The sequence below is a fragment of the Poecile atricapillus genome, chromosome 4 (assembly GCF_030490865.1).
Source record: "Poecile atricapillus isolate bPoeAtr1 chromosome 4, bPoeAtr1.hap1, whole genome shotgun sequence".
NCBI classification, from domain to species: domain Eukaryota; kingdom Metazoa; phylum Chordata; class Aves; order Passeriformes; family Paridae; genus Poecile; species Poecile atricapillus.
In genome coordinates, this window is record NC_081252.1 from 31,908,089 (window position 1) to 31,931,123 (window position 23,035).

Sequence of the window (23,035 nt, forward strand, 5' to 3'; positions counted from 1 at the left end):
GACATGAGATTCTGTTAAGAGACTTGACTAGCTACAGCAGCCTTGCCCCTCGTCCAGCAGAGGTGCCCATCCAGCTTGCCATTTTATTTGTTCTTTGCCATCTGATCCTTTTTACTGTGCTAGCATGGTGTCACTTTTTTTTTTTTTTTTTCCTGCATTGCCCTGATTTCTGGATGGCAAAACTTAGCACTGCTTTTACAGATGGCAAATCCCTAGAAATTACTATACCCCGTGGTGCTATTCCCCTCCTTAATCTGATGCAGGGCTGGGGTCAGACATTCTCAGCTGTGATTTATTCTAGCTGAGGATCCAGCCATGCGCCAGGGGCAGTGTGATAGCAAACCTCCTTTCGAACTTCGGACTAGGAGGGTATTCAAATAGCGAAGATCTGAGGCAGTGCTGTGAAGAGATGCATGCCACACTTTACATCTGGCTGGCAACTCTACTGTTGTACCTCATGTAAAGTAACAGTCCTTGCCTTGTCCTCCTGGTGGCAGTAAAAATGTTAAATAGCTTGAGGAGGAAAATCGTCTTGCAACAGGAGCCAACACTTTTGAAAATCATACGTGTGAACAGCTTAGGACAATGTTTATGGAAATAGCAGAGGTGTACATATGATGTGAAGACCCAGAGAAATACACTGTCCGGCTAACAAGGAATAAAAGATGAGTAATGTCAGTGTAGAGAGCTAGGTTATCTGAAGTTCCCCACTTGAAAACTATTTGTCCTCTTTAAGCTGGCTGTGAGGATTGTATATTTTTATTTGCGACTTCCTTGGAACCCTGAACGCTGCATCTTGGGGAGACAGAGGGCGAGCCTTTTGCAGGTACTCAACCTTTGGTTAACCTTTTTATAATATAAATCAACAGGGGTGAAATGGAGGAGGCAGCACGAGATGAGCAGGGCTCTGGTTAACCTTCACTTGCTGCTTATGCACCCGCAAGGCTGGCTTTGGTCTTTATTGGCTCATCTGGAAGAGGTTCCCTCAAGCGAGGAACCAGTGTGAGAGAATAAACCTCCTAGGATTCTTTCGGGGATTATATTTTTTAGGGAGATGGCCTGGGTGATAACCAGGGTTCTGAGAGGTAAAAACATCTCAGTGTAGAAATGTTTGAACAATACTCGCGGGCACATAGTGTGATTCTTGGGAACGGTCCTGTGCAGGGCTAGGAGTTGGACTTGATTATCCTTGCGGGTCTTTTCCAATTCAGCATATTCTGTGATTCTCTAAGACTAGCTGTGATGGATTCAGAGCTGTGCTCTGGTGGTGGCTTGAGGTAAAATACACCTGAAACTCGCCTTTCTATCGGCTCCATTACGGAGTTTGTGGCATTTTTGCTTACCTGGCCAAGGGTGAGCCTTCCTCTCAGGCTTGCCAGCCTTGTGACATCTCCGCTTCCCCTGCTCTGGGCCGGGGTGTGCGTGTGTAGGTTTTGGCACCGTGACCCGCGGCTGCAGCGGGGAGATCTGGCGCTCCCCGTGCCCCCGGAGCGGGCTGGAGGGGCGCCTGGCAGGGACGGCGCTGCCGCCCGCTCCCTCGCACGGGCACCGCGGGGCTGCGAGGGGCTCCCCTCCGGGCGGGCACTCCCGGTGCGGTGCTCGCCGCTCCCCGGGGCTCCGGGAGGCGCGGGGCGCCGTCCCCCGCACACGGTGCCGGCAGCGGCGGCGGGCCCGCCCCGTCGGGGGCGTCTCCGCGGCGGCGCGGGGCCACCTCCCCATCCCCGCCCCCTGCCTCCCCAGTCGCGGCGGCGGCTGGACGGGAGCGGAGGGGAGCGAGTCCCTCCGCGCTGCCAGCCCGCCCCGTCCCGTCCTGAGCCGACCCGAGCGGGCAGCGCTGGGGGGGAGCCGCCGCCCCATGCGCTGAGCGGCGGCGGGATGGGGCCGCGGGGCAGCGGCGGCTGGGCCGGCCGCGCCGGGGCGCCGGCTCCCGCTCGGACGTGCCTCCTGCCGCTGCTGCTGTGCGCCGCGCTCCGGAGCCTGCGGGCCAGCCCCGGCAGCGAGGGTGAGCGGGGACGGGGCGGCCGGACCGTCGGGGCAGCGCCCACCCGGGAGGGCGGCTGCCCGGCGGTGCGCGGCTTCAGGCTCGGCGGATTCGATTTCGGGACATCGCGGGGGAAGCGGAGACGGGCTCTGCCCGCGGGAAAGGCGGATGCCGCGGCGGGGATGCGGGTGGCACCGCCGATGGGGCAGGGGGCTCCCGGCGAAGAGAGGCGGCGGTGGGCGCGGGCAGGCTGGCACGGGTGGGTGTGCACAGATGCCTGGGCACGGGCGCGTTTGGCGGCGGGTGTGTTCCCTTTCTGCGGGGGATGGATGTGTGCGCGGCGCTGCCGCTCGCCGCTTGCCCCGGGCCGCACAGGTGCGCGGTGCGGGGCGGCGGCCGGAGCGGGACGGGCGAGTTCGCACGGGGCAGGGGCTCCGGCGGGGCCCGCGCTCGGCGGGGCAGGGCAGGCTCCCGGCGGGGAGCCCTGCAAGCGCTGGCCGCAGTGCGCTCACTTCGTGGCTTAAAATACACGTATAAAAGGAGAGGGAGCCGCGGCGGTGGCGGTGCGTAACCCGCAGCGGAGCGCGGCCGCTGGGGACGGATTTTTCTGTACCTCTGATCTCTGTGAGGCCAATGGCCAAAAACGCGTCCGGGCTTCTTGTCTAGAAGGATGCTTCCAGTCTTTAAAATCGGACTGGGATTTTTTTTTTTCTCCGTGCGTGGTGTGGGCACTGCTTGGGGCTTCCTAATATTTTTGGATCCGCGGGCAGGCTGTAATGTGAAAGCAATGGGTGGAGAAGTTCAGCATCTGCAGGGGATGCCAGCGGCTCGAAGCAGGCTGGCGTGATGCACCGTAATTATTTGTGAAACTCCTTTAGAAGGAGGAGGAGGAGGTATGCAGGGGTTGGTAAAGGAAAACCGTACCAGAATTTCAAAGATGTGGCCTGAGGTAACCAGCTAGCTGTAATTTATTTTTGGGAGCGAGAATAATGTGAATCGCAGTTTTCTTAAAAAAAAAAAAAAGTGCAGAGGAAGGGGGAGATACTGTTCCTCTGTGTGCAAAGATATCAAATGTTCAGGAAGTGCATTGGTTTGGGAGATGATTGAAATGGTTTGGCTTTGCCTTGGTTAGATAACAGTGGGCCCAATCCTTCTGCCCCCATGCAATTTCGGATGATTTCACCCCTGGGAGCAATGCTGTTGAGATGGCATTGCTGATTTAGAAGGGCTTTCCCTGTTTACTCACCCTCCTTGTAGGAAGCGTGCTGTCCTGTGTGAGCCAGTCTGCCATGATACCGTGCTGAGAGACCAACAGATGCTCCGAGCCCCGTCTCAGTCATCCTTGCCAGTTCTCGGAAAAGCTGGATATTACCGACTGAGTCAATGGGACCGTTTTCCGAGCACAGTGGTGGCTCTGCGTGAACAGGCAGCTGCCGAATAGGACTTTTGCATGATAGGAAACTACTAGAAAGGATTAATGAAGCTGCCTAGCAAATGGGTTTAGTGGCATCTTTACAGGGAGGTTGCAGGGGAATATTACAGTAATGATGAGCAGCGTGAGCGCTTGCTTCACGGTGTCTCTGCTGCTACTTTTCTGACTGCTGCTCATCTAATTTCCATCTCTTCAGTAAATGCAAAGCTAAAAGGCTGCTGCTAGGAGGGGTCTGATTGTGGACCTGAACTTTATTCAATAAGTGCTGTCCTTCGCAGCGACGAGATTTATTTGTAAACAAGCTTTACTTGACAAGTGCTTCTCGCAGCGTGTCTCCTTTGGCAATAGCTACGGAGCAGCTCCGTGCCTGGGGATGGCTCACCCTGCAGTGCGAGGAGCCTGAGGAACCTGGGGCGCTGCAGCCCACCTGCCTGGCTGCGTGCGAGGTGACACTGGTCACCACTTTGAGTCTGAAAAGTCCGTTTGGCTGCTTCTGGGCTCTGATGAGAGAGCTTCTCCCCTGGGGTTAGTTCTTTGGCTGCTTGGGAACTTTACTTTTGCTGAGATGGAGGTAGCCATCTTAGACCGGTGAATAATGTTTTCAAAAGTTGGTGGTATTGGGCTTTCTGGGTTTATTTTCCATTTATTATCACTCATCCTACTCGGCATGGTTAAACAACTAGCCAGTGCCCTGTGCTGTGTAGGCACATAAGTAGTTGCATAGATGATGACAAATTCTCTGAATATTTTTTTTTTTTTTCTTTACCCCTGCATCACGTTTTTCTAAATCTTACTGTAACTCCCAAGGACTTAATGAGATAAAATACATGCAGTTAACAATTCACAGTATGTGATGTTCTATTTTACCCTTTAGTGGAGGGAACTCAGGGGGAAATGCTTTAAAAATTTAGGTTATGATTTAGGGAGGGGGGAAAGTAAATTCCTTGGTTTAGATCCTTATAATAGAAGTAGCTTTTTGCATGGGCAGCTGAGTTTCAGAAGCTCCTGCCAATTTTATGGAGAAGTATTGAGTGCCCAACCTCTGTCACAAATCTGGTCACCTTCAGAGATATCTCAAAAAATGGATTGAAGGATATACATTGGGAAAAGTGAATTAGTTTTTCTCCAGCCTTTCCTATAATAGCGAAATAAACCAGATTTTTATTTTAATCACCTCTCCTCAGTTTATATGTTAAAAGCAAAACATGTAGTGAAAGATGAAGACTCAATACTATTTCATACATTTTCAAGTGGTGTTTAGTCATTATTTTTAACTCTTTAGCAGAGTTCATTGTAAAAACCAAATACTTGCTTTTTGCTTTGAGAAATGTTAAAAAAATCCAGAAATTAGTCCTGATGAAGATATTCCAAGGAGCACCCTGAAAGTATCACACAATTCTGTGAAGTGCTGGTATTCCAGAAGTGCATTATTGCTTTAAAATGCATTCCCTATGATAATAAGGTCCAAGAGGCAGCCCTGCAATATGTGACTGGGCTTCCTGCACTGCGTTTGGTTTAAAAATGCATGTGTTTTAAATCTTTCTGTTGTAAGTACTAGGGTTTGGGAAGTGGCTTGTGTAAATTATTTATGTGAAACACAATGAATGACTGATTTGGTTGAAGACTCTCCCCTTCACCCTAAACTATATGATTTGTTACACATCGCCTGTGGATTTGAAGAGGGTTGCAGATCACATTTGATCATCACTTACATGACCTTAAAAAGTGTCATGTGGGCAAATTATTAAAATAATGGAATGCGTTATATCTGATTGCTTGTAACAAAGTAATTCCACAAGATATTTGCATAATTGTAATTAAATACAAAGTATATTTCATTTTAGGGCTTTTCAGCAGAAGTGCTGATGAGGCAGTGCTTAACAGTGAAGTGTACTGTTAAGCAAATCAAAAGAAATGCAGTTTGAAAGAATGACATTGGCTTAAATAGATAAAGGTGAGAAAGACAAAATGGATCTTTGGAGTGTGTTGTATCTGTTTTAAGACTAGAAGGATATTATTATCTTTTATGAACTCCTGCTTTAGTCCTTTCCCTCTTAATTCTTTCAGGGTTTTTTGAAGCTTGCTTTATCTCAATGTATCGTTTTTTATTTGAGTGAATGAATAAATGAGTACAATTAAAGGGGTGGGTCTGGTGCTGGCAAAAATAAAAGAAGGATGTAATTTGAAAATTATTCATGCCAGAGCCTGAAATGAGCCTACCTGTTCTCAGTGTGTTGACTTGTGTGTGTATGTGTTGTCTCGTAGTGGTATATAATTTCTGTGTCATGGCACAGTGGATAAATGCATATTTATCTATAATATCACAATGTTTATCTTTAATTAGTGAATTGAGTGTTTTTCAGGAAGTTTTTTTTTTTGTGCGTAGTAAAAGCAGGTGGGAAAATAGTTTTAATTTTCATTTCAATGAATTCAAATTAGTCTAATGCTTCAGATAAAAATACACACTCTCAGAACATTCTGCTTATTAGGTTACACTTAGTAGCTTGGCTTAGTATGTCATGCATTCACACAACTGTAGTGTTTTGTGTAATTCTGTAGGTGTTGAGTGCTGGTAGCATGCATACGCCTTGTGAATGCAGAACAGGTAAGTCTGGACACATTTCAGTGTGCTCACAGTGCCTTAAGGAGGCTTTAAGGCGTTATCAGTTCTGTATTTGGTGTGTTGGAATGGTTCCCTGTGTGCTTTCCATGAGAGCAGAGCATAGCCTCAGTGCCATGAGGCTCTGAGTTTATTTTACTCTGAGCTCAAGTTTATTTTACTCACTGGAGTAGTCCCATTAACTTTTAAATTTACTGCAGTGGAATTACTGGTATGAGGAAGGAGAGCTCATGTCTAATGGTCTTTTTGGGATCTGTCTGATGTGTGATTTATGGCTTTTCAAGAGGTTTAGAATGACTCAGTCATGGCTTTAAAATGGAACTACTATCCTTTTGACAGTAAAACAACATTTGAAACTCAGCACTTTTAAGTACATGACTAAAAGCATTGCTGCCTAATGACACGTCTTAAAAAAGGGAAATAAACAATAGCAAAGATTGACTCCAAGATAGTACCTGTTTCCTTTAGAAGCTTATCTTAAAAATTGTGATAAATAGTAGAAAGCAGGCAAACTGTCTCAAACAGTAACTGACTGCTTATAACGTGGTAAATGTTGATTCTATAATTTGATGTATAAAGCAGCTGTTTGCACATCAGTATACAGAGGGCTTAACTGGCAGCTACCATGGAAGGAAGGGAAGTTAGTGGCCTTGTGTGACAGGTTCTTCCCTCTGCACTGTTAACTCTCCCACCATTGCCTCACTTCTTAGCTCCAGTATACAGTTCAGTTCCATGTCTGCTGTTCTCTTTCTGCTAAATAAGAAAACAAAATCTTGCCCATGGTGAAATGTCTATTCTTTGCACTAGAAAAAGCTTTTTGCAACAGGCTTTAGGGAGGCATGAGTGGTGAGGTAAGAGCAGGATTTCATAAAATCTGTCAGAAGTTGGAAAGGTGGGACAGCTTATGATGTGATACCCTGCACTCTGTTCTTGCTGGTTTTCTGCTTTATTGTTCCAAGGATTTCCATGCTACTTCTGCAGGAATCCTGGTGTCCAGCATGTGCTGAGCCAGCTCAGAACCCTTGACTTGGGAAAGTCCAGCTGAATTAGCTCAGCTTAGTGGTAGAGTTGCACCCTGTTGGCTTTAGGGCCTTGAGAAGACATCTGTCTGTTAGATTCCCCCAGACTTTCTAACTTGGAGCTACATTTCTAGTGGTCCATTCCTCTAAGTGTGAAAGTATGCATATACTTGAGTAGAGATGAGCTTTAAATATTGCTCAGGGATGTCAGGGAAATTAAGCTCTGCCCCAAAATAAAGAAAACAAACTATTTTTGCAATTTAAAAAAATATTCTCACTTCTTTATGAATAAATTGAAATCTGTATATGGAATAAGAGTGAAATGAGAGAAACCCCAAATGCACAGAGATTGGTCACTTTGTAGAAGCACTGAATTTCTTAGTTAAGTGCTTGCTGCTATGGAGGAAAGAGTATTCACTCAGCTCTTCAGTTGATATTCAACCTATTACTGTCCATTAAAAAGGTTTAAAACAGAATGTTGTTCTTATAGTAAAACATGTAAACACAGAATTGAAATCTGTCACAAGTGTATCTTTCTCAGTGAGCATAAGTGCTATTGGGAGATGAGGCCTCATTTCAACCAGGACAGACTTGAACAAGGTCTTTTTCTGTACTCAGAGAATGTTGCAGAAATACCGTGTTAATTATTGCATTGGAATGAGCAAATTTTTTTTTTTTTTTAACTTCACTAAACTGGTTTGCTTTGATCTCTGCTAGAAAAATTGCTGTGTATTTAAAAAGCTTATGGAGAATTCTTTTTTTCCCCCTTTGAAAATACATTTTATTCTTAAGATGTGCCTGTTTTTTGGCACAGGCAGAACGGAGAGCTGGATTGTCGTTTGTGTTCACGTTGTGCCTGTCCCTCACTCTGCTCTGTGACTAGCTGGACATTGAGGTGACAGGTGAAAGCATTTGCTGCCCCAGTTGCTTTCACAGCCAGCTGTATTGGCAAACCTGAGCGCTGGCCTTCAGTAGCTTAGTTCTCTCTAGGGATTTGTTACCCTTTGAGTTGTCTCTTTGACCTATTATATCTCTTAGAGTCTCAGTTTTGGTATTTGCCGTGGCTTTGGTCAGTGCGTTATCTGAACCTCTCCGAAGGTTTAATGCGCTTATCCTCTTGGAGGTGGAAAGCAATTATCCCTGTCTCCTGCAAGGAAGCTGGTCCAGAGCAGACAGTGGGGAGGAGATGTGAGCACTGTGATTCACAGCACCTGACTGCTGCTGGGTGTGGTAGGTGATGGGTGGGTGGCTGTTTGCAGAGATGCAGAGCATATTGCCTGCTGCACACAGGGGTGCTGGGAGCTGCAGCCTGCCCTGGGCTGTGTGTATGAGCACAGCCTTCCTGCTTCTGCCTTGCAGAGAGGGCTGAAGATGCTTTGGGCCAGAATAATTGCCATGGGAACATTTCAGTGCATGCTGTTTCACCGGGGGTGGTGTTGGTGGGAAAACACGCTCCTGATCTCTCCCTCTTCCCTGCTGTTTGAGTTGTGCTGCAGGTATGTTAGGAGGACTCTGACCAAGTAGAGCTGCTCAGGTTCCTTTCACTGGCTGGAGGGATGAGTGATGCCTCCTGGAGAAGGTGATACAGTATACACAGTGACAGCAGATCTGGGAACACCCCTGTGAGTTGATTTGGCATCCCTGAGGGTGAAGGGGATTCCTGCTCCCTGTCTTCCAGCTAGCAAGCTTCTGAGCATCAGTTCAGCAAACTGTGCCTTGGGAATGTGCATGGAGAACAAACAGTACCCTCAGGAGCTGAGAGCTCTTGGGTTTAGGTGATTGTGTGGCAGGTATTGAACCTGTGGGAGAGAGAATAGAACTGTGGGCTTGCAGGCTTTCATGTCATTTTGGTGCAGGGGGCAGTAGTGAAGTGTTTTGCCAAGTTGTTAACTACTGGGTTCTCTAACCTGGATCACTTCACCTTAGAAAGAGATCAGAATAACCAGTCTGAAATTTGTAATTCCTGGAGGGAATAGAGGAACACCTGAGAGAAAATTATTTATTCAGCATCAGTAAAGAGCGTTTCTTGGTGCTTCTGAGTGGACTCGTATCGCTTAAAGCTGTTTTGTGTGTCCCAAAACAGTGAAACTATGTAGGGAAATTATCTGCATACTTGCTTTTGTAAGATAATTTCAAAAAAAAAAAAAAGCCAGTCATTTTGGCTTATGCCTCTTGCTTTACTAATACTCATAAGCAATTTCTTACTAAAATGTGTTGACAATGTGCTGTTCCCACTAGCAACCTCCACCCTCTTCCTTAACAGAAATAGAAGGGATAAACTGTCAACCCACTTGCAAAGCCAATAGATCATTTTAAACATTTTTTTTTTCTCCCAAATGCTTGCTAAGCATTATGTCAGCACCTTTTATTTTCTACTTGAATGAATTCAGTGGCAGCAGAGTAGTCATTATTGTCAACAGGAAGGCTTTATTGGTGGTGGACAGTGAGGTCTTGCAAGTCCACTGGTGGTGAAAGCTGACAGCCTTGCCACACCTGGATGTATCTGTGCCAATTTTTTTCAGTTTAGTTATATACATAATAGAATTTGATCTCCGTGTCTTTTCAGACACCTTTTAGGAACAGAGACCATAGAGACCATATTGCTTTTGGTTGTTAATTTAGGGAAGAAGGTGAGATTTTACCTCAGCTCTTCTAGCAGGTGTTCTGGTTGTGCTGAGAAACTGTTGGGGTGCTAACATTGGGTTTGACTGTGTGTGTGCTTGATAAGGTGCTAGCTTTAAGCAGGGTCTTGAAGAAGCTACTTCAATAGCTTGCAGATGCCTTGACAGTGGTTGGAAACGCTGGCCTGCAGGACAGCACTGGTATTTTGTTTCTCTATGCAGGCTGGTTGTCAGGTTGCAGGTGCTGGCTGCATGTTGCATTCCGTGGAAGCTGCTTTTTCTTTCTTAGTCGTAAAGTGATACTTGCCCAGATGGTTACCCAAAAAGTGGTGCTGCAGCCAGCATAGAAATCTGCTGTTGTGTTGGTACAGTGTTGTTTCCAGTGAATTTTATGAGTGAGGATGGAAGCGTCCTGGCTTTTCTTCGCAGTGAATAAACCCTTTTCGGTTTAATGGTGATTTTGGTGGGAATAGGAGTGTTGACCATTAAAGAAAAGCAAACCATTACTGGAGTTTTTAAGTTTCCAGGCACTCTGGTGTCAGGCTATTCCAGCCACTTTCTTCCTTTAAGTGATGTGTGGCAGGAAGAGCAAAGATGGCCTCTTGTTTTGACTGGAAATCTTTGTAAGGAAAAAATCGTCAGTTTTCTGGTTGTTTTAGTGGGTCTGGTTATCAAAGTGAGTTTTGAGTCTCTCTCTCTGGTGCTACAGCTGGTTCTGTGCCTGTGAGGAAAAAATGCAGCCAACCTGAAGAACTTTGTCAAAGGGCAATATCATTCCCTTGTAAACAGTGTGTTCAAGCAAATTACAGATGTAATGCAGAAATTACTGGATTAAATTCTCTGGTTGATATTGTGATTGCAATTGTCCATCTGGTGTTAAAAACCTATGAATCTGTGATGCAGATTCAAGCATTTTGGCTCTTGCTGTAAAAGGGAATCATGATAACTTGGATCAGAATGAAGCCAACATAATAAAATATAAATCTGCAGTTAATATTAGTTTGCAAGTTCATTAAGTAGTGTATACTTTCCTCCTCCAGTGGGCTATAAATAATAGGTTCTGCCACAGCTTGCACTCGGATGTAGCTTGTTTCCACTGATGGAAATATTTCAGAGGTTCTTTGCCTCTGTGTTTTGTCCCTACTCACTGTAGCTAATTAATTCAAGGCATCTACTCCCTGATGATCTTGATTTATTTTGAGAGTTTGATTTTTTTTCATTTGTTGTTGCTTTCTTGGGTTATTTTTGACTGTCGCTTGTTGGAGTACCTTGGATGTATACTTTCTAGAGAAACACTTGGCACAGCAGGGAAAACTGTTGGAAAATGAATGAACTGCAATAAAATCAGTGAAGATTTATGAAGCAGGAAAGCTTTGACTCACTGTGGTGATGATGATGATGAAGATTCCTCTATTATCTGTGTGTCTTGGTAGTGCTGTGACACCTTCAAGTACTGGAGGAAGGATGGGGATGTATGCATTGTAGAGAGAAACCAGCTCTCTTAATGATGATGTGTTGGCAGCTATTCCCCCTCCTTTGGGTAGAGGGGAGTACAGGTGTGAAAAAGTGGTGGAAAGTCCGTGATGCTATTCAGGAGACACTCTGATGAAGCACAAAGCGCTGCTGTCACATCTTGTCTTGCCCCTTGACCCCATCCAGCAGAGCCTTTCACCTCATGCTTAATGGTCAGAGAGTCTTCCTGTGAGAGGTTTCTCACAAGTTCTTCAAATGTAGCTGTTCTCATGAGCTGTGAGTGTTGGGGCAGAGCTGGGAATATCTTGACCACCCACAAAAAGGTTGGAGCTACATCGCGCCCTGCAGTGTGTGCGCAAAGAGGGCCAGGAGCTGCAGGAGGAGGATGTAGGATCATGACTGCACCTTCTTTCATAATGGACTTCAGCTTCAGCCCACCAAAAATAATGTTCAGATCACCTGTTCAATTTGTAACAAGTTCATTAAAGAAGAATTTTCCTTCAGTTGTTAAAAACAAAACATTTTTATTTGTGTTGTTTAGAAATGTGCTACTTTAGAAATCATGTGATGTTTTGAAATATTTATGCAGGCTTTAAGGAAGGCTTCTTTACTCCTGTTTGTTTTCTGATGGAAAGTGGTTTTTAGGGTCAAAGAGGATTTTCTTTCTCTCCTGTTTCAGGTAGGTTTCAGTGAAATGAAATAAAATAAAATAAAAAAGATATTTGTATGGCTTTATCATGATAGAAATTCCATCAGCTTTTGCTATCCTGCCTATTCTTAGGTTATACATACTGGATGCCTTATGGTAAACCTTAGCTTGCAAATGGTGCTACTTTAAAGCAGGATTATTCCAGTGTATGATTTATGGGAAATCAGCTCAAAGACCACAGCAACTCTGAAGAGTTCATTTTTTGTATGCCTACAGAGACTTTGCCCTGGAGTAAGCAATGAAGGATTTCCTGGAAGATATTTAGATACTGAAATGGCAGGAGGATGTGTAGCTGGTAGGATTGGAAATACTCAGTGTTCTAGACTGTTAGTGGGACATTTTTGATTTTTAGCATGTTAGTTTTTTCCCCACTTGCAATTGGAGTGTAGAAAAAAAGATGCTCCAGATGGTCCTGCTCCAGCCCAGAGCCAGAGGAGCCATCTCACTTCAGTGGTGTGATCAAAACGATCCATGAATTGGTGGCTTCTGCTACATCATAACAGGCCTGTCCTGCTTTCTCCGGGGCAAGCTACTGCTGCCACATGTTTTAGGTGGCTGTGCCAGGTGGGGAGCTCTGCTGTGCTGTGGAGTGTTGGTTTAGGTCAATGTTGAATGTCATCAGCCCTGGCATTTCATGTGCTTCCTCCCAGCCACGGTCCCTGTGCAGCCGTGGTTAAGCTGCTAAATGCCAGTTGTATGACCATGACAAGGACATTTGAGTGTAAAGCAGTATCCAGGCTCCCTGACAGAAATTTTCATGTGAAAAACCACTGTTAATTCACGGGCTAGAGTTCAGGGCAAAGGTTTAGATCACGTCTGTTTTTACTCTAACTTGATTGCTCACCTGTAGCAACCAGCCTGTCTGAGAACAAGAGTGTATGCAAACTCCCCAGGCTATTATTCTGTATTAGAAAAAAAAGAAAAAAAAGGGGGCTGTGGTATGACTTTAGACTTAATCATCATTTATCCTACCCTGAAGGCATGGAAGTTAATGATGATATAGATCTGTGTGGTTTTGTGTTCCCCTTGACTGAGCATTAGAAATAATTAGGGCTTGTGGGATGGATGCACTGATGGTGGAGATGAGCAAAAAATATTATATATTGTCTTCCAAGTTTGCTGGCAAAGATACAGGTGCTAAGTGTGTGCTTATGGGGTCTGAGGTTTCTTGCTTTTTTGTTGAGATAAAACTAGCTTGTGCTGAGGCGAAAGGAAGTGGGAATAAATGAGTTCTGTTATTTTGAAGCCTTTTAAGATTATGGGCCAAGCAGAGTTGCTGGTAATTTCTGAAGAGATTTCTTTTTGGCAGGGTTAGCTCTGCAGTATCCCAGGTGCTCCTGAGTACAGCTCTGGGTTATGCCCATGGAGTAGGCAGTGCTGGGGTGAGTCCAGGAGTCACCAGCTACACAAGAGCTGGCACTAGACCTTTTGAAGTATGGAAGCCTTGCACACGTAGCTGGAGGTGTTCCTGAATTACCTCCTTTGGTGTGCTGAGTGTTTGGATTACTTGGTTATTAAGCAGCCACAGCCAAACACATGCTGACAGTCATTACAGGTTGAATAGGGAGGAACTGGTTCTGTTCCTGTTTTCCTCTGGTCCAGGTGTCTATTTCACCTGCTGCTTGCTCACTGATTCTTCTCCAGCCTGGCCAATCAGCATTTTTTTTTGATAAAAACCATTTCAGCAAAAATAATGTTCCTGCCAGGCTGGAAGGTGGTGGGAAGAGAGGTGGTGCTGAGCCTGTCTGGGCTCGTGTAGTGGGAGCAGTGTCCATTCCAGTGACCTCTCTGGCAGTGCAGGACAGGAAGGCTCCCTGAGAGAGCATCCCCAAAGTATGCACTGCTGCCATGGGGAGCTCCTCACCTGGGCTCTTGGAGGAGACACCCCCCTTGGAGTGGGGGATGCAGAGGCCCTGTTTTGAGGTGGGCTAGTGGCCTGGAAATGATGCAAATAAAGGACAGTCCTATGGAAGTGACTGGGGAGGGTGCTGGTGGGGAATATGCAGACACCTTCTATCTCGAAAGAACGAGCGATAATTTGTGTTCCTATACGAGAATTTTGGGGCTTCTCAAAGCAAAACATCTCTGTCCTTGGAGGTGGTTTAGGTTGCTGGCCAAATATATTCATCAGAGCAGATCGATGCAGTGCAGTGATTCTGATGCTACAGTGTGGAAGCAGCCCTGAGCAGATGCCTGTGGGGCAGTCTGTGTCTGCTGTGCCTTACAGAGCTGTGCTGGGAGCCCCTCTGCTCTCCACAGCAGCCCAGGGACAGCTCCAAGTCACTTGTCACTTTTGCCTTCCTTGAGTTTTGAGTTACTGCATGGGGCCTGTCAAAAGGTGTGTTCCATCCTGTTAATTTACTCTATGCAGATGTGAGAGGATACGAGAAGAATTGAGTCTTTTCTAGCTGGGGATTTAGTATTCATCTCTGCTAGCTGACTCACTAGTCGGAAGATTCCCACTGACTTGACTTAGAGTTGAATGGGCTGTATTATCTTTTCATATGCAGAAAATTATTTTGAATTTGAAGTTAATAACAGCAATTTAAAAATTGTCATTGATAGAAAGATAATACAATATTTAGTTGTATCATGTTCTTTATATGATCTGATGTTCAAATAAAGCACTTTTTCTGCTTTTTCCTTAATTAGGATGTCATGAAGAAGCTTGTGACATCAAACACAGCATCTAATTACATTCATTAGTAGCATCTCCAGGACAACTTTTAATTAAGTTGTACAATGTAGATCAATACTTGTTTTGCATCCATTGCAACTTAATGACAGGAATATACTGTTCTGCAGAGTTTAATTACAGTGATTGTAATAGAAGGAATTTGAGTAAACCTGCCATTTTAGCAACTTCACTGCTGTCTCTTGCTTTTTAAAATAGTATACAGTTATAATACGGGATGTGTTTTTTAGGTCTGTCTTATTTTGAAGAGTATTCTAGGGTCATTCTTTTTATCCCAAGAAAATGCAGTGTAATTCAGGAGCACTTGGATGGCAGTGCTTGGCTTCAGCTGAAGCAGGAGAAATTAATGACCATTTTACCTGAAGACTTCATAAGGGGAAAGACTGGGCATTACATATGGGTTATGGTGACACTGGGTGACACACCTAGTGGTAGGTGATAGCAGTACTTTTATTTTGCATGGGCTCTGGGGTGGAAAGCCACCTGATTGTATGTTTACTTACTGTGAATATAGTCCAGTGTAGTCTCTGAGTATTGCTTCTACCACATGTCCTGTAGTTTGGTAGCATTGACAGCTTCCAACTCTTCCCTCTCCTGGCATGAGAAAGCAATCCAGAAATGAAAACCCTGAGCCACCAAATGTGTTTTGCTCAACATCACAAAAATTTAATTGACCAGGCAGGACATGTATGCCTTGTGATAATGTCCTGCATTAATACTTACATACATTGTGAAAATATCTGGATAGACAAATCACTTTTAAGATAAGTGTTTGCCAGATCTGGGAACTCTGTGTTGTATTTTTTTGTGTTTTGGCCTGGTATACGAGGGACTACAGCAGTCAGCCTTCAGTGCAGTACAATGATAAAGACAAAATTGATTTAGAGAACTTTGGTTTCTTTCAAACTAAATAAATTGCTTAGTCTTCATGTGGTTTTAAATATTCCTTATTATTTTAAAGGAGCAAGCTTTGCTGTTTAGTGTACTTCTGGATTTTCTTACTGTGCTTCCGTAAATGCTCTAGCCCTGAGGGTTAGTTACGATACATGCCTTCTTCAAATTTGTGCATGCAACCTGCTTGTTTTTCTTCTGTTGCGATCTTTAAGTACCTACATTGTTGCAGTTCTAAAGGAAAGAGCGCAGAGCCTCAGTACCCATTTCAGGCTTGCTCTTGGTCTAGATAATCATGTGCTAGATAGTCTTGAAAGTCCAATTACCAAAACTTGCAGTGAGATTTTTAAAGAGCACACAGGGTGGAGGTCAGGAGTTGAAGACCCAGGGAAGTCTCACTGCCTTTTCAGGAAGGACATGAATACAAAAAGTGAGGTCTTATGCAGACAAATATGCTGAGTGATTGTTGTAATCTGATGAAGTGTGCTGTTAAGGTAGACGAAAGTTGCTCCTAAATTGAGATTTTGGATGGCAATTGATGATTCAGAGGCAATCTTCTGCCTAGGAGATTTAGAACCCTGGGTGCAGGAGGTGAAAGCTCAACCCCAGAAGCCGCTACAGTTTTTCTTAGCTGAGTTAAATTTGTGTATGTTTAGTCACCTCTGACTTTTCAGGTAATAGGAGAGGAAAAAAATGTTATAAACTTGGGAATACTTTTTGGCTGTTTAGTGTAAATTGTTTGTTGCTTGTGTGACTTAAAGCTACTCATGAATTTTTGTGTGTAGAATGAAAAAAAAAATCCCTTGCATAGCTTATAATGAAGATGTCAAAGACTTGGAGAAAAATGTGGAAGAGGAAGAAAATAACAGATTCCTGATGAGATTAATACTTGCACATATAATACTTCAAAAATTAAATTCTTGTTTCATTTTTGTCCTAAGGGCCTGATAATGCCAAAGAATACCTGCCACATTAGAAGAAATGTGTTTATTAGCATGCATAGATTTTTGTGACTGTATTTTTATAACTATATACTGTATGTCTTGTGTATACTCACAAACACACAGTGTGCATGATGTACTTATTCCCCCCCAGAAGATCAAGGTCCTAAGAATGTGAAGGATCTGGACTTTACAGATGTTCAGTGCACTTGCAACTTGGTTTCTGTGGCAGGTCTCAAAGGAATAAGCTAATGCATACATAGAATTATTTTCATTGTATGACCTCATTGTTAGAGGAGTTCTTGCATTGTTATTCTGCTTTACAGAAATCCAGCTTCCTTGGTTAATTATAAACAATCTGTTTACCAGAGCCATCCACACCTTGAAATATCTGCTGAAGTTTGTGATCTGTCCGTCTTTAACAGGTTTTTTCTTTTATTTTCAGTGAATTTACTGGACTCACGTACAGTAATGGGAGATCTGGGATGGATAGCCTACCCAAAAAATGGGGTAAGTCTCTACTCTTGTTTGCTTCTCTCTCTCAGAATTTACTAATTGCTTCCATCTGGAAAGTAGACTACTGGGTTTAAAAACTCTCTAGAGTGATTTGTCGGCAGTGGAGGGAAAAAAATAAATAAAACAACAAGCTGTGACTAAAGAAATTGAGCTATATGGCTAGGGGATTGATTTATTTTTGCAGCAGAGCCAGCCACAAGTATTAAAAAAAAATCATGAGTCAGCCTCCTCCCCCCCACCAAGAAATTCCATGTGGTTATTTAAATTTCTCTTAAATTATAAATTCTTGGATTTTTTCTTGAGCCTTTGCGGTAAATGTGGAACACAATTTTTTGGAAGTTATCTTCTGAAAAGCAAGATCTGGAAGATGACTGTTAGCTTTAAATGAACAAGGCAGTTCACAAATACATCTCAGATTCATGGTAAAGTTCTTGAACCTGATCACGCTGATACAGGAGCTGGGTTCTAAGCACTTTGAGGAGCCTCTGTCTCTTACCATTACTTATATTAAGAGCTGTTCATCCTCTAAAGAGACAACTGAGACAACAAGGGTGGGTTCCAAGAGGATGGAGCCAGGCTCTGCTCCGTGGAGCTGAGCAATAGAACAAGAGGCAGTGGGCAGAAACTGATACACAGGAAGTTTCACCTGAACATGAGGAAGAACTTGGTTATTGTGTGGGTAACAGGTTGCTCAGAGAGGTTGTGGAGTCTCCGTCACTGAAGATGAGTTCAAGAACCCTCTGAACATGATCCTGTGCTGTGTGCTCTGGGATGGCCCTGATTGAGTAGAGAGGTTGGACCAGATGAGCCCCCTGTGTTCCCTTTCAACCTGACCCATTCTTGTGATGCTGTAGCTGAAAGAACCTGGCCTCCTAATTTTATAGTTGAAATAAATGGTGGAGTTTAGATGCATTAATACCCTCCAGTGTATCTGCTTGACCTGATGGTGAGCAGTCTTGGCTGTGATTTTTGGTCTTTGGTTTGGGGCACCCGCAAAGCTGTACTGTGACAGAGATTTGGTGCAGTCTTGAAAGGTTGATCTCTGCACCATGCTGGGTATTCCTGTCAGTTCCTGAAAGCCATGAGCACTGTGTGAGGTGAGAAAGCATCCTAAGTTAGAAATGCTGCATGACTGAGCCCTCCAACAGAGCAAGTCTCAGGAATGTGTTATTCCAGAATTTTAGTCACCAGATGAAACAGACTGCATAATTGTCTCAGACTCCAGTTGGATTGTTATATAGATGGAGTTTATATAAAATTCAGCCAACCTTGAAAAAAAAATTATATATATATGCATGTGTATATATATGTATTAGACAGTAAATTAAAGTCTGTCTTTCCATATATTTTGTATGGGTGAAAGGTTATAGAAACGGCAGCCTTACTTCATGTGTGTGAGACTCACAAGCTGCATGTTTACAGGCACTGGCTACAGCAGGGATGTGAAAACTACACAGGGATCTGATTTTATTTTCAATTCATTCCAAGATCCAATCCTGTTACAGTTAGTCTATAACCTTTTTTTAAAAAATCTATTGATTTAAAGCTGAGAATAAAACTTACTCTGCTTGCTTGTGTGGGCATCAGAATAACCAGAATAACCAGTGCTGGCAGAGCAATATTTTGGTGCCATGGTGCACCATAAAGATCCCAATATCCATTTCTTAAAGGATGATTTTATTTTTTTTTAACTTTTTGAACATCCTCTGGTACATCCCAATGTCCTTAAATGAATATCAGTAGGAAAACAGGACTGAGAAGTTCAGAATACTTCTGGATCTGCATGTATAGATGAGTAAATCAAAAGCTAACTATCCTACACATAAGCTGCACTTGTATCTTTTCATTATTTAGGGAAACCTTTCTATATTTACAAGCTCAATTTCCAAAGAGCACATAGAAGTACACTCAGGAATGCCAAATTAAAGGTTACTGACTCAATAGGGAGAAGTTTTTTTTCTTTAATTGACTTCTGCTTTGTATTTAAAAGTGAATTAGGCAGTTGGTTTTCAAATTTCCAGAAATCTTGTCTTAATCTTCTTTGTTTTCATGGGACATCATAATAATCCAAGAGGTTAGTCTATCTGTTTTTTTCTTTTGATTAATATATTTGCAGTATTTTATGAGCACTAAGAAAGGTCTTCCCAGAGTTACTTCTCTAGCTGCTGTATCTGCTCTGCAATCAGCTACGCTGCAGTTACGCACTCTTTGCTTATTTTTTTTTACAGGATTTACCTAATTTAAGTATTTAAACTCACTCTCACTTCAGGATTTGAATTTGGAAAAGGAGGGAGCTTTAATTGACATCAGAGACAGGCATTCTCATGTGTTTCGAGGCATTCTCATATGGATTTGTTATCTCAGGATGTTCTCCTAGAGAAAATTTTCAAGGTCCCTGTATCTGTCTGCACAGCCCCCCATGAAGGAAAGGAGCAAAAATGTCAGGTTGTGTCATGCTTTGCAACACCAGAGTGTGTAGATACAAACCATGTTCTGAGGTAAACTTTTTGATGCATGGTGTTTTATTATTGCTGTGAACAGGATCCTGTGGAGTGCAATCACTTTTCAGCAGTGGTGCAGTTCCAACTGAAGATACTTTGGTACTCTTCCAGTGTTGCTGGTACTCCACTTGATTTTTTTTTTTTTTTTTTTTTTTTTTTTTTTTATTATTACAATCTTAATTGAACTTAAATGCTTTTCTTAGAACCATAGCTGCTAGAAGTAGGAGACTGTATGGGGCACAGTTGCTGTTAAAAAAAGCAAGTGTTTAGTCTTCGGCATTGTGTGTGAGTGCTTGGGAGAAATTATCTTCATATCACAAAGGCTCAAGCTGCTAGGTTTTGAAAACAGATTTCCACATGTAAAACAAACAAACAAAACCCCACAAAAAGCCCCTACCAAGACAATTGGGATAAGAAGTCCAGGCAAGCCAAATGAATTTGCTTTTGGCAGATCCTTTGTAGATATCATAGTCTAAACTTCTATTATAGCTGTGTGCCATGTTAATTTTGTGTATTGAATCTTTAAAACATTGCATGCTTCAGAAAGGTCCAGCTGCCCTTGTTTAGTCTCATTCTCACCTCGTTTTTGCTGAACACAATGGGAAAATGTGATCTAACATGGGAAATGAAAGCAGCATTGTATGGGAAGGAGACTGACTCTCCAGCCTGGAGACAGATCAGGCTTAAAGGTAGACCTGTTTTGTGCTTGTCATCTCAAATGAAGAAGCACTGCAGCTGCTTAAGTCCCCCCAAGATCAGACCTTGATCCACTGCTAAACTGTGTGTGCTGGCTCCTCTTATGAGAAGTGGGTATTATGGGAAGGGAGACAATCCCTTCAGTCAAGGGTGTCCTCTGAAGTGCTTTATCTGGTGAGGCACTTATTTGGTACTGGTTTGGGTGGTGGCCATTATCCATGCAGCCTCGTTGGCCTTCACATTCCCCATGCACATAGAAGGTAAGAAAAATCCCCCTCTTCCTTCAGAAGGAATACTGAGGGATGCATAGGAATGAGATGACTGAAATATGCTATGGCCAAGTTGGATTTTGAAACAATGCCTCCTGGTGTGAAGAACCAGCTGTTGAGCAGGAGAAGGACATTCTTATTTCTTCTGCTGCTTTTCCCTGAAGGATAAGTAAATAGCAGTAGTGTGGCTTCCTGGCTGCCCCGTGTGGGTTCAGCAGCTTGCAGCAGTTGTGCAGTCACCTCTTAAACCTGATTTTATCTGTTAAAGCGTGAGCAAAGTTCCTGTGAGGTCCTCGTGGCCATGGAGCTCAGAAGAGGGACTCATTCCCTGACAAAAGAGCATGGTCAGCATGGAAAATGCTGTCCTTTTTATAGTCAAGTTAGGAATTGATCCTGTTATTACATGCCAAAGGGACAATTTTTACTTCTTTTGTGCAGCTCTTGTAAGTTTGTTTTAACTTGAAGGAGGTTACTGTAATTACCAGAGGCTATATCAGGAAAGTCTGGTCCCTCTTGTGTAGTAGGAAGCCCTCCAAGCACATGAACAAAACCAGTCAGGTTTTCTATTAAAGGCTTGTACAGCAGGCCTGCAAAATCTTTTACCTGTGGTCTGACTCCTGAGGCACTGCTTCGGATTGCCCAGAGTGGGCACATCAGAGGTTTGTGTGTGCACTGTACATGGCTGTGACACTGGACAGCTCTGACCTGCACAAACTGCCTGTGCTTCTCTGTGCTAAACATACATTTCTATCATATGGAAGCTCGCAGAGGTAGCAGAAACAGAAGTATTTGTGAAATACAGAAAAATGTGTGAAAAACAAAACCAGGAATATTTGTGACAGAAATAGTCAGGTGAGGTCAGGCCGTGTTTGCAGGCTGTATTGCATCCTCTCCCTCCCTTGATTTGGCAGGAGGCTGTGTCATGCATTTCGACTTGCTGCAAAGCTACAGCAGGGGCAGAAGCTACAGAGCACCCTGCAAACCCATGATGTGCAGTTTTACCTGGTCAGGCCAAGTGAAAATGAAGTTGCTGATTAAAATAAAATCTTTCTTTAACTGGTCTAATTTATTCAGCAATTATGTCTGATTTTTGTTCCAGTGTCTATTATAGGGCTGATTTACTTGTTTCGCACCCTCCCTTCTTTCACTGTTACTTTAAAACCTCTTTCTTTACAGATTAGAAGTACTCTGTTTCTGTCTAAATCAGTGCTGCACACCTGCTTTGTTTTTTGCCCAAAGGGTTCTCTTCCATCTCTTCCACCTCACACTGATTTTCCTGAACTTCCTGTAGCACAGAACAGGAAAGTCTCTCTGGTCCTTGGGGTATTGGTTCTGTGCTGTGGCTCATTGCACAGCTCCATGTGATGGCCTTTTTTTTTTCTTTAGGCTCAGGCTGGAAAATAAATATGTGCTGAAGAACCTGGTCCTGTGGAGATGTTCATTTTCTGAAGTGAATTGTGAGGGAGCTGGATGATTTCTTGCATGTGAACAGCAAGGAAAGCCGTTGCCCCTCCTTTGGGTAGTTAATAAGGCCAAATACTGAAAGCTGGGCTATAAATTCAGCTAGATTGATTATACATTGCTTCTCATTTATGTAGGATATTGGTGGTCTTGATTTTTTGTTTGGTTTGTTTTGGCGGGGTGGGGGTTGTTGGTTTTTTTTCCAAGCAGCATTTCTGGCTTATTTTATTTGAGTACAGGTACCCTAGGCTGCCTCTTCAAAGTTAAAAATAACAGCAGTTTTAGATTACTCAGCATGATTTGGGAAGATATTCTTGTTGCTCTCCGTCAATCCTAGTTCAGATAGAGATTTAACACAGGAATCCTGGATTGGAGGCAGTGATTGCCCTCAGGGATAGAAATAAAATAATGGGGGAGGGGTGGGGGTAGTGAAAGGAGGAGGATTCTTGGCACCATTGAGCTGTGTCATGTAGTTATGATTATAATTGGCATTTTCAGGGCAGTACTTTTGGCAGCCTGTGTTTTTTTTCCCTGCAAATGCTGCTGCTCATCTGTGACCAGTGTAGAAAAGGAATTCAGAGGGATGTGCTCTGTGGTTTAACCCCAGCCAGCAGCTAAGTCCCACACAGCTGCTTGCTCATGCCCCTCTCCCCAGTGGAATGGGGGAGAGAATCAGAAGGGTGAAAGTGGGAGAACTCATGGGCTGAAATAAAGGCAGTTTAATCAGTAAAGCAAAAGCCACGCTTGCAAGCAAAGCAAAACAAGGAATTCCTTCCCCACTTCCCAAGGGCCAGCAGCTGTTCAGTCACCTCCAGGAAAGCAGGGCTCCATCACGTGTAAGTGCTACTTGGGAACTCAAACACCATCACTCCAAATGTCCCTCCCTTCCTTCTTCTCCCGTGCTGTCTTATGCTCCATATGCCAAATGGTGTGGAATATCCCTTGGGTCAGCTGGGATCAGCTGTCCCCACTGTGTCCCCTCCTAACTCCTTGTGCACCCTCAGCCTTCTTGCTGGTGGGATGGGGTGAGAGCCACAAAGGCCTTGACTCTGTGGAACCTCAGTAAGGAAAACATCCCTGAACTATCAATGCTGTTTCCAGCACAAATCCAAAACATAGCCCACACCAGCTACCATGAAGAAAATTAACTCTGTCCCAGCCAAAACCAGCACATACACTAACATGCAAGAAACCAATTTATACATTAGCA

The 23,035-nt window shown here is 43.8% G+C and overlaps 1 protein-coding gene across 10 annotated transcripts in view; it reads left to right on the plus strand.

Annotated features, from left to right (window-relative positions):
- The first annotated feature begins 1,734 nt into the window (after nucleotides 1–1,734).
- The window catches only part of EPHA5 (EPH receptor A5), a 210,898-nt gene continuing 189,597 nt past the window's right edge, over nucleotides 1,735–23,035 (plus strand). For all 10 annotated transcript variants that reach the window (XM_058837670.1, XM_058837668.1, XM_058837669.1 and 7 more), the window contains exons 1-2: nucleotides 1,735–2,002; nucleotides 16,828–16,892. In XM_058837670.1, the coding sequence (XP_058693653.1) occupies nucleotides 1,876–2,002; nucleotides 16,828–16,892 (192 nt within the window). In that variant the 5' untranslated portion in view covers nucleotides 1,735–1,875. The remainder of the gene's footprint in view (nucleotides 2,003–16,827; nucleotides 16,893–23,035) is intronic.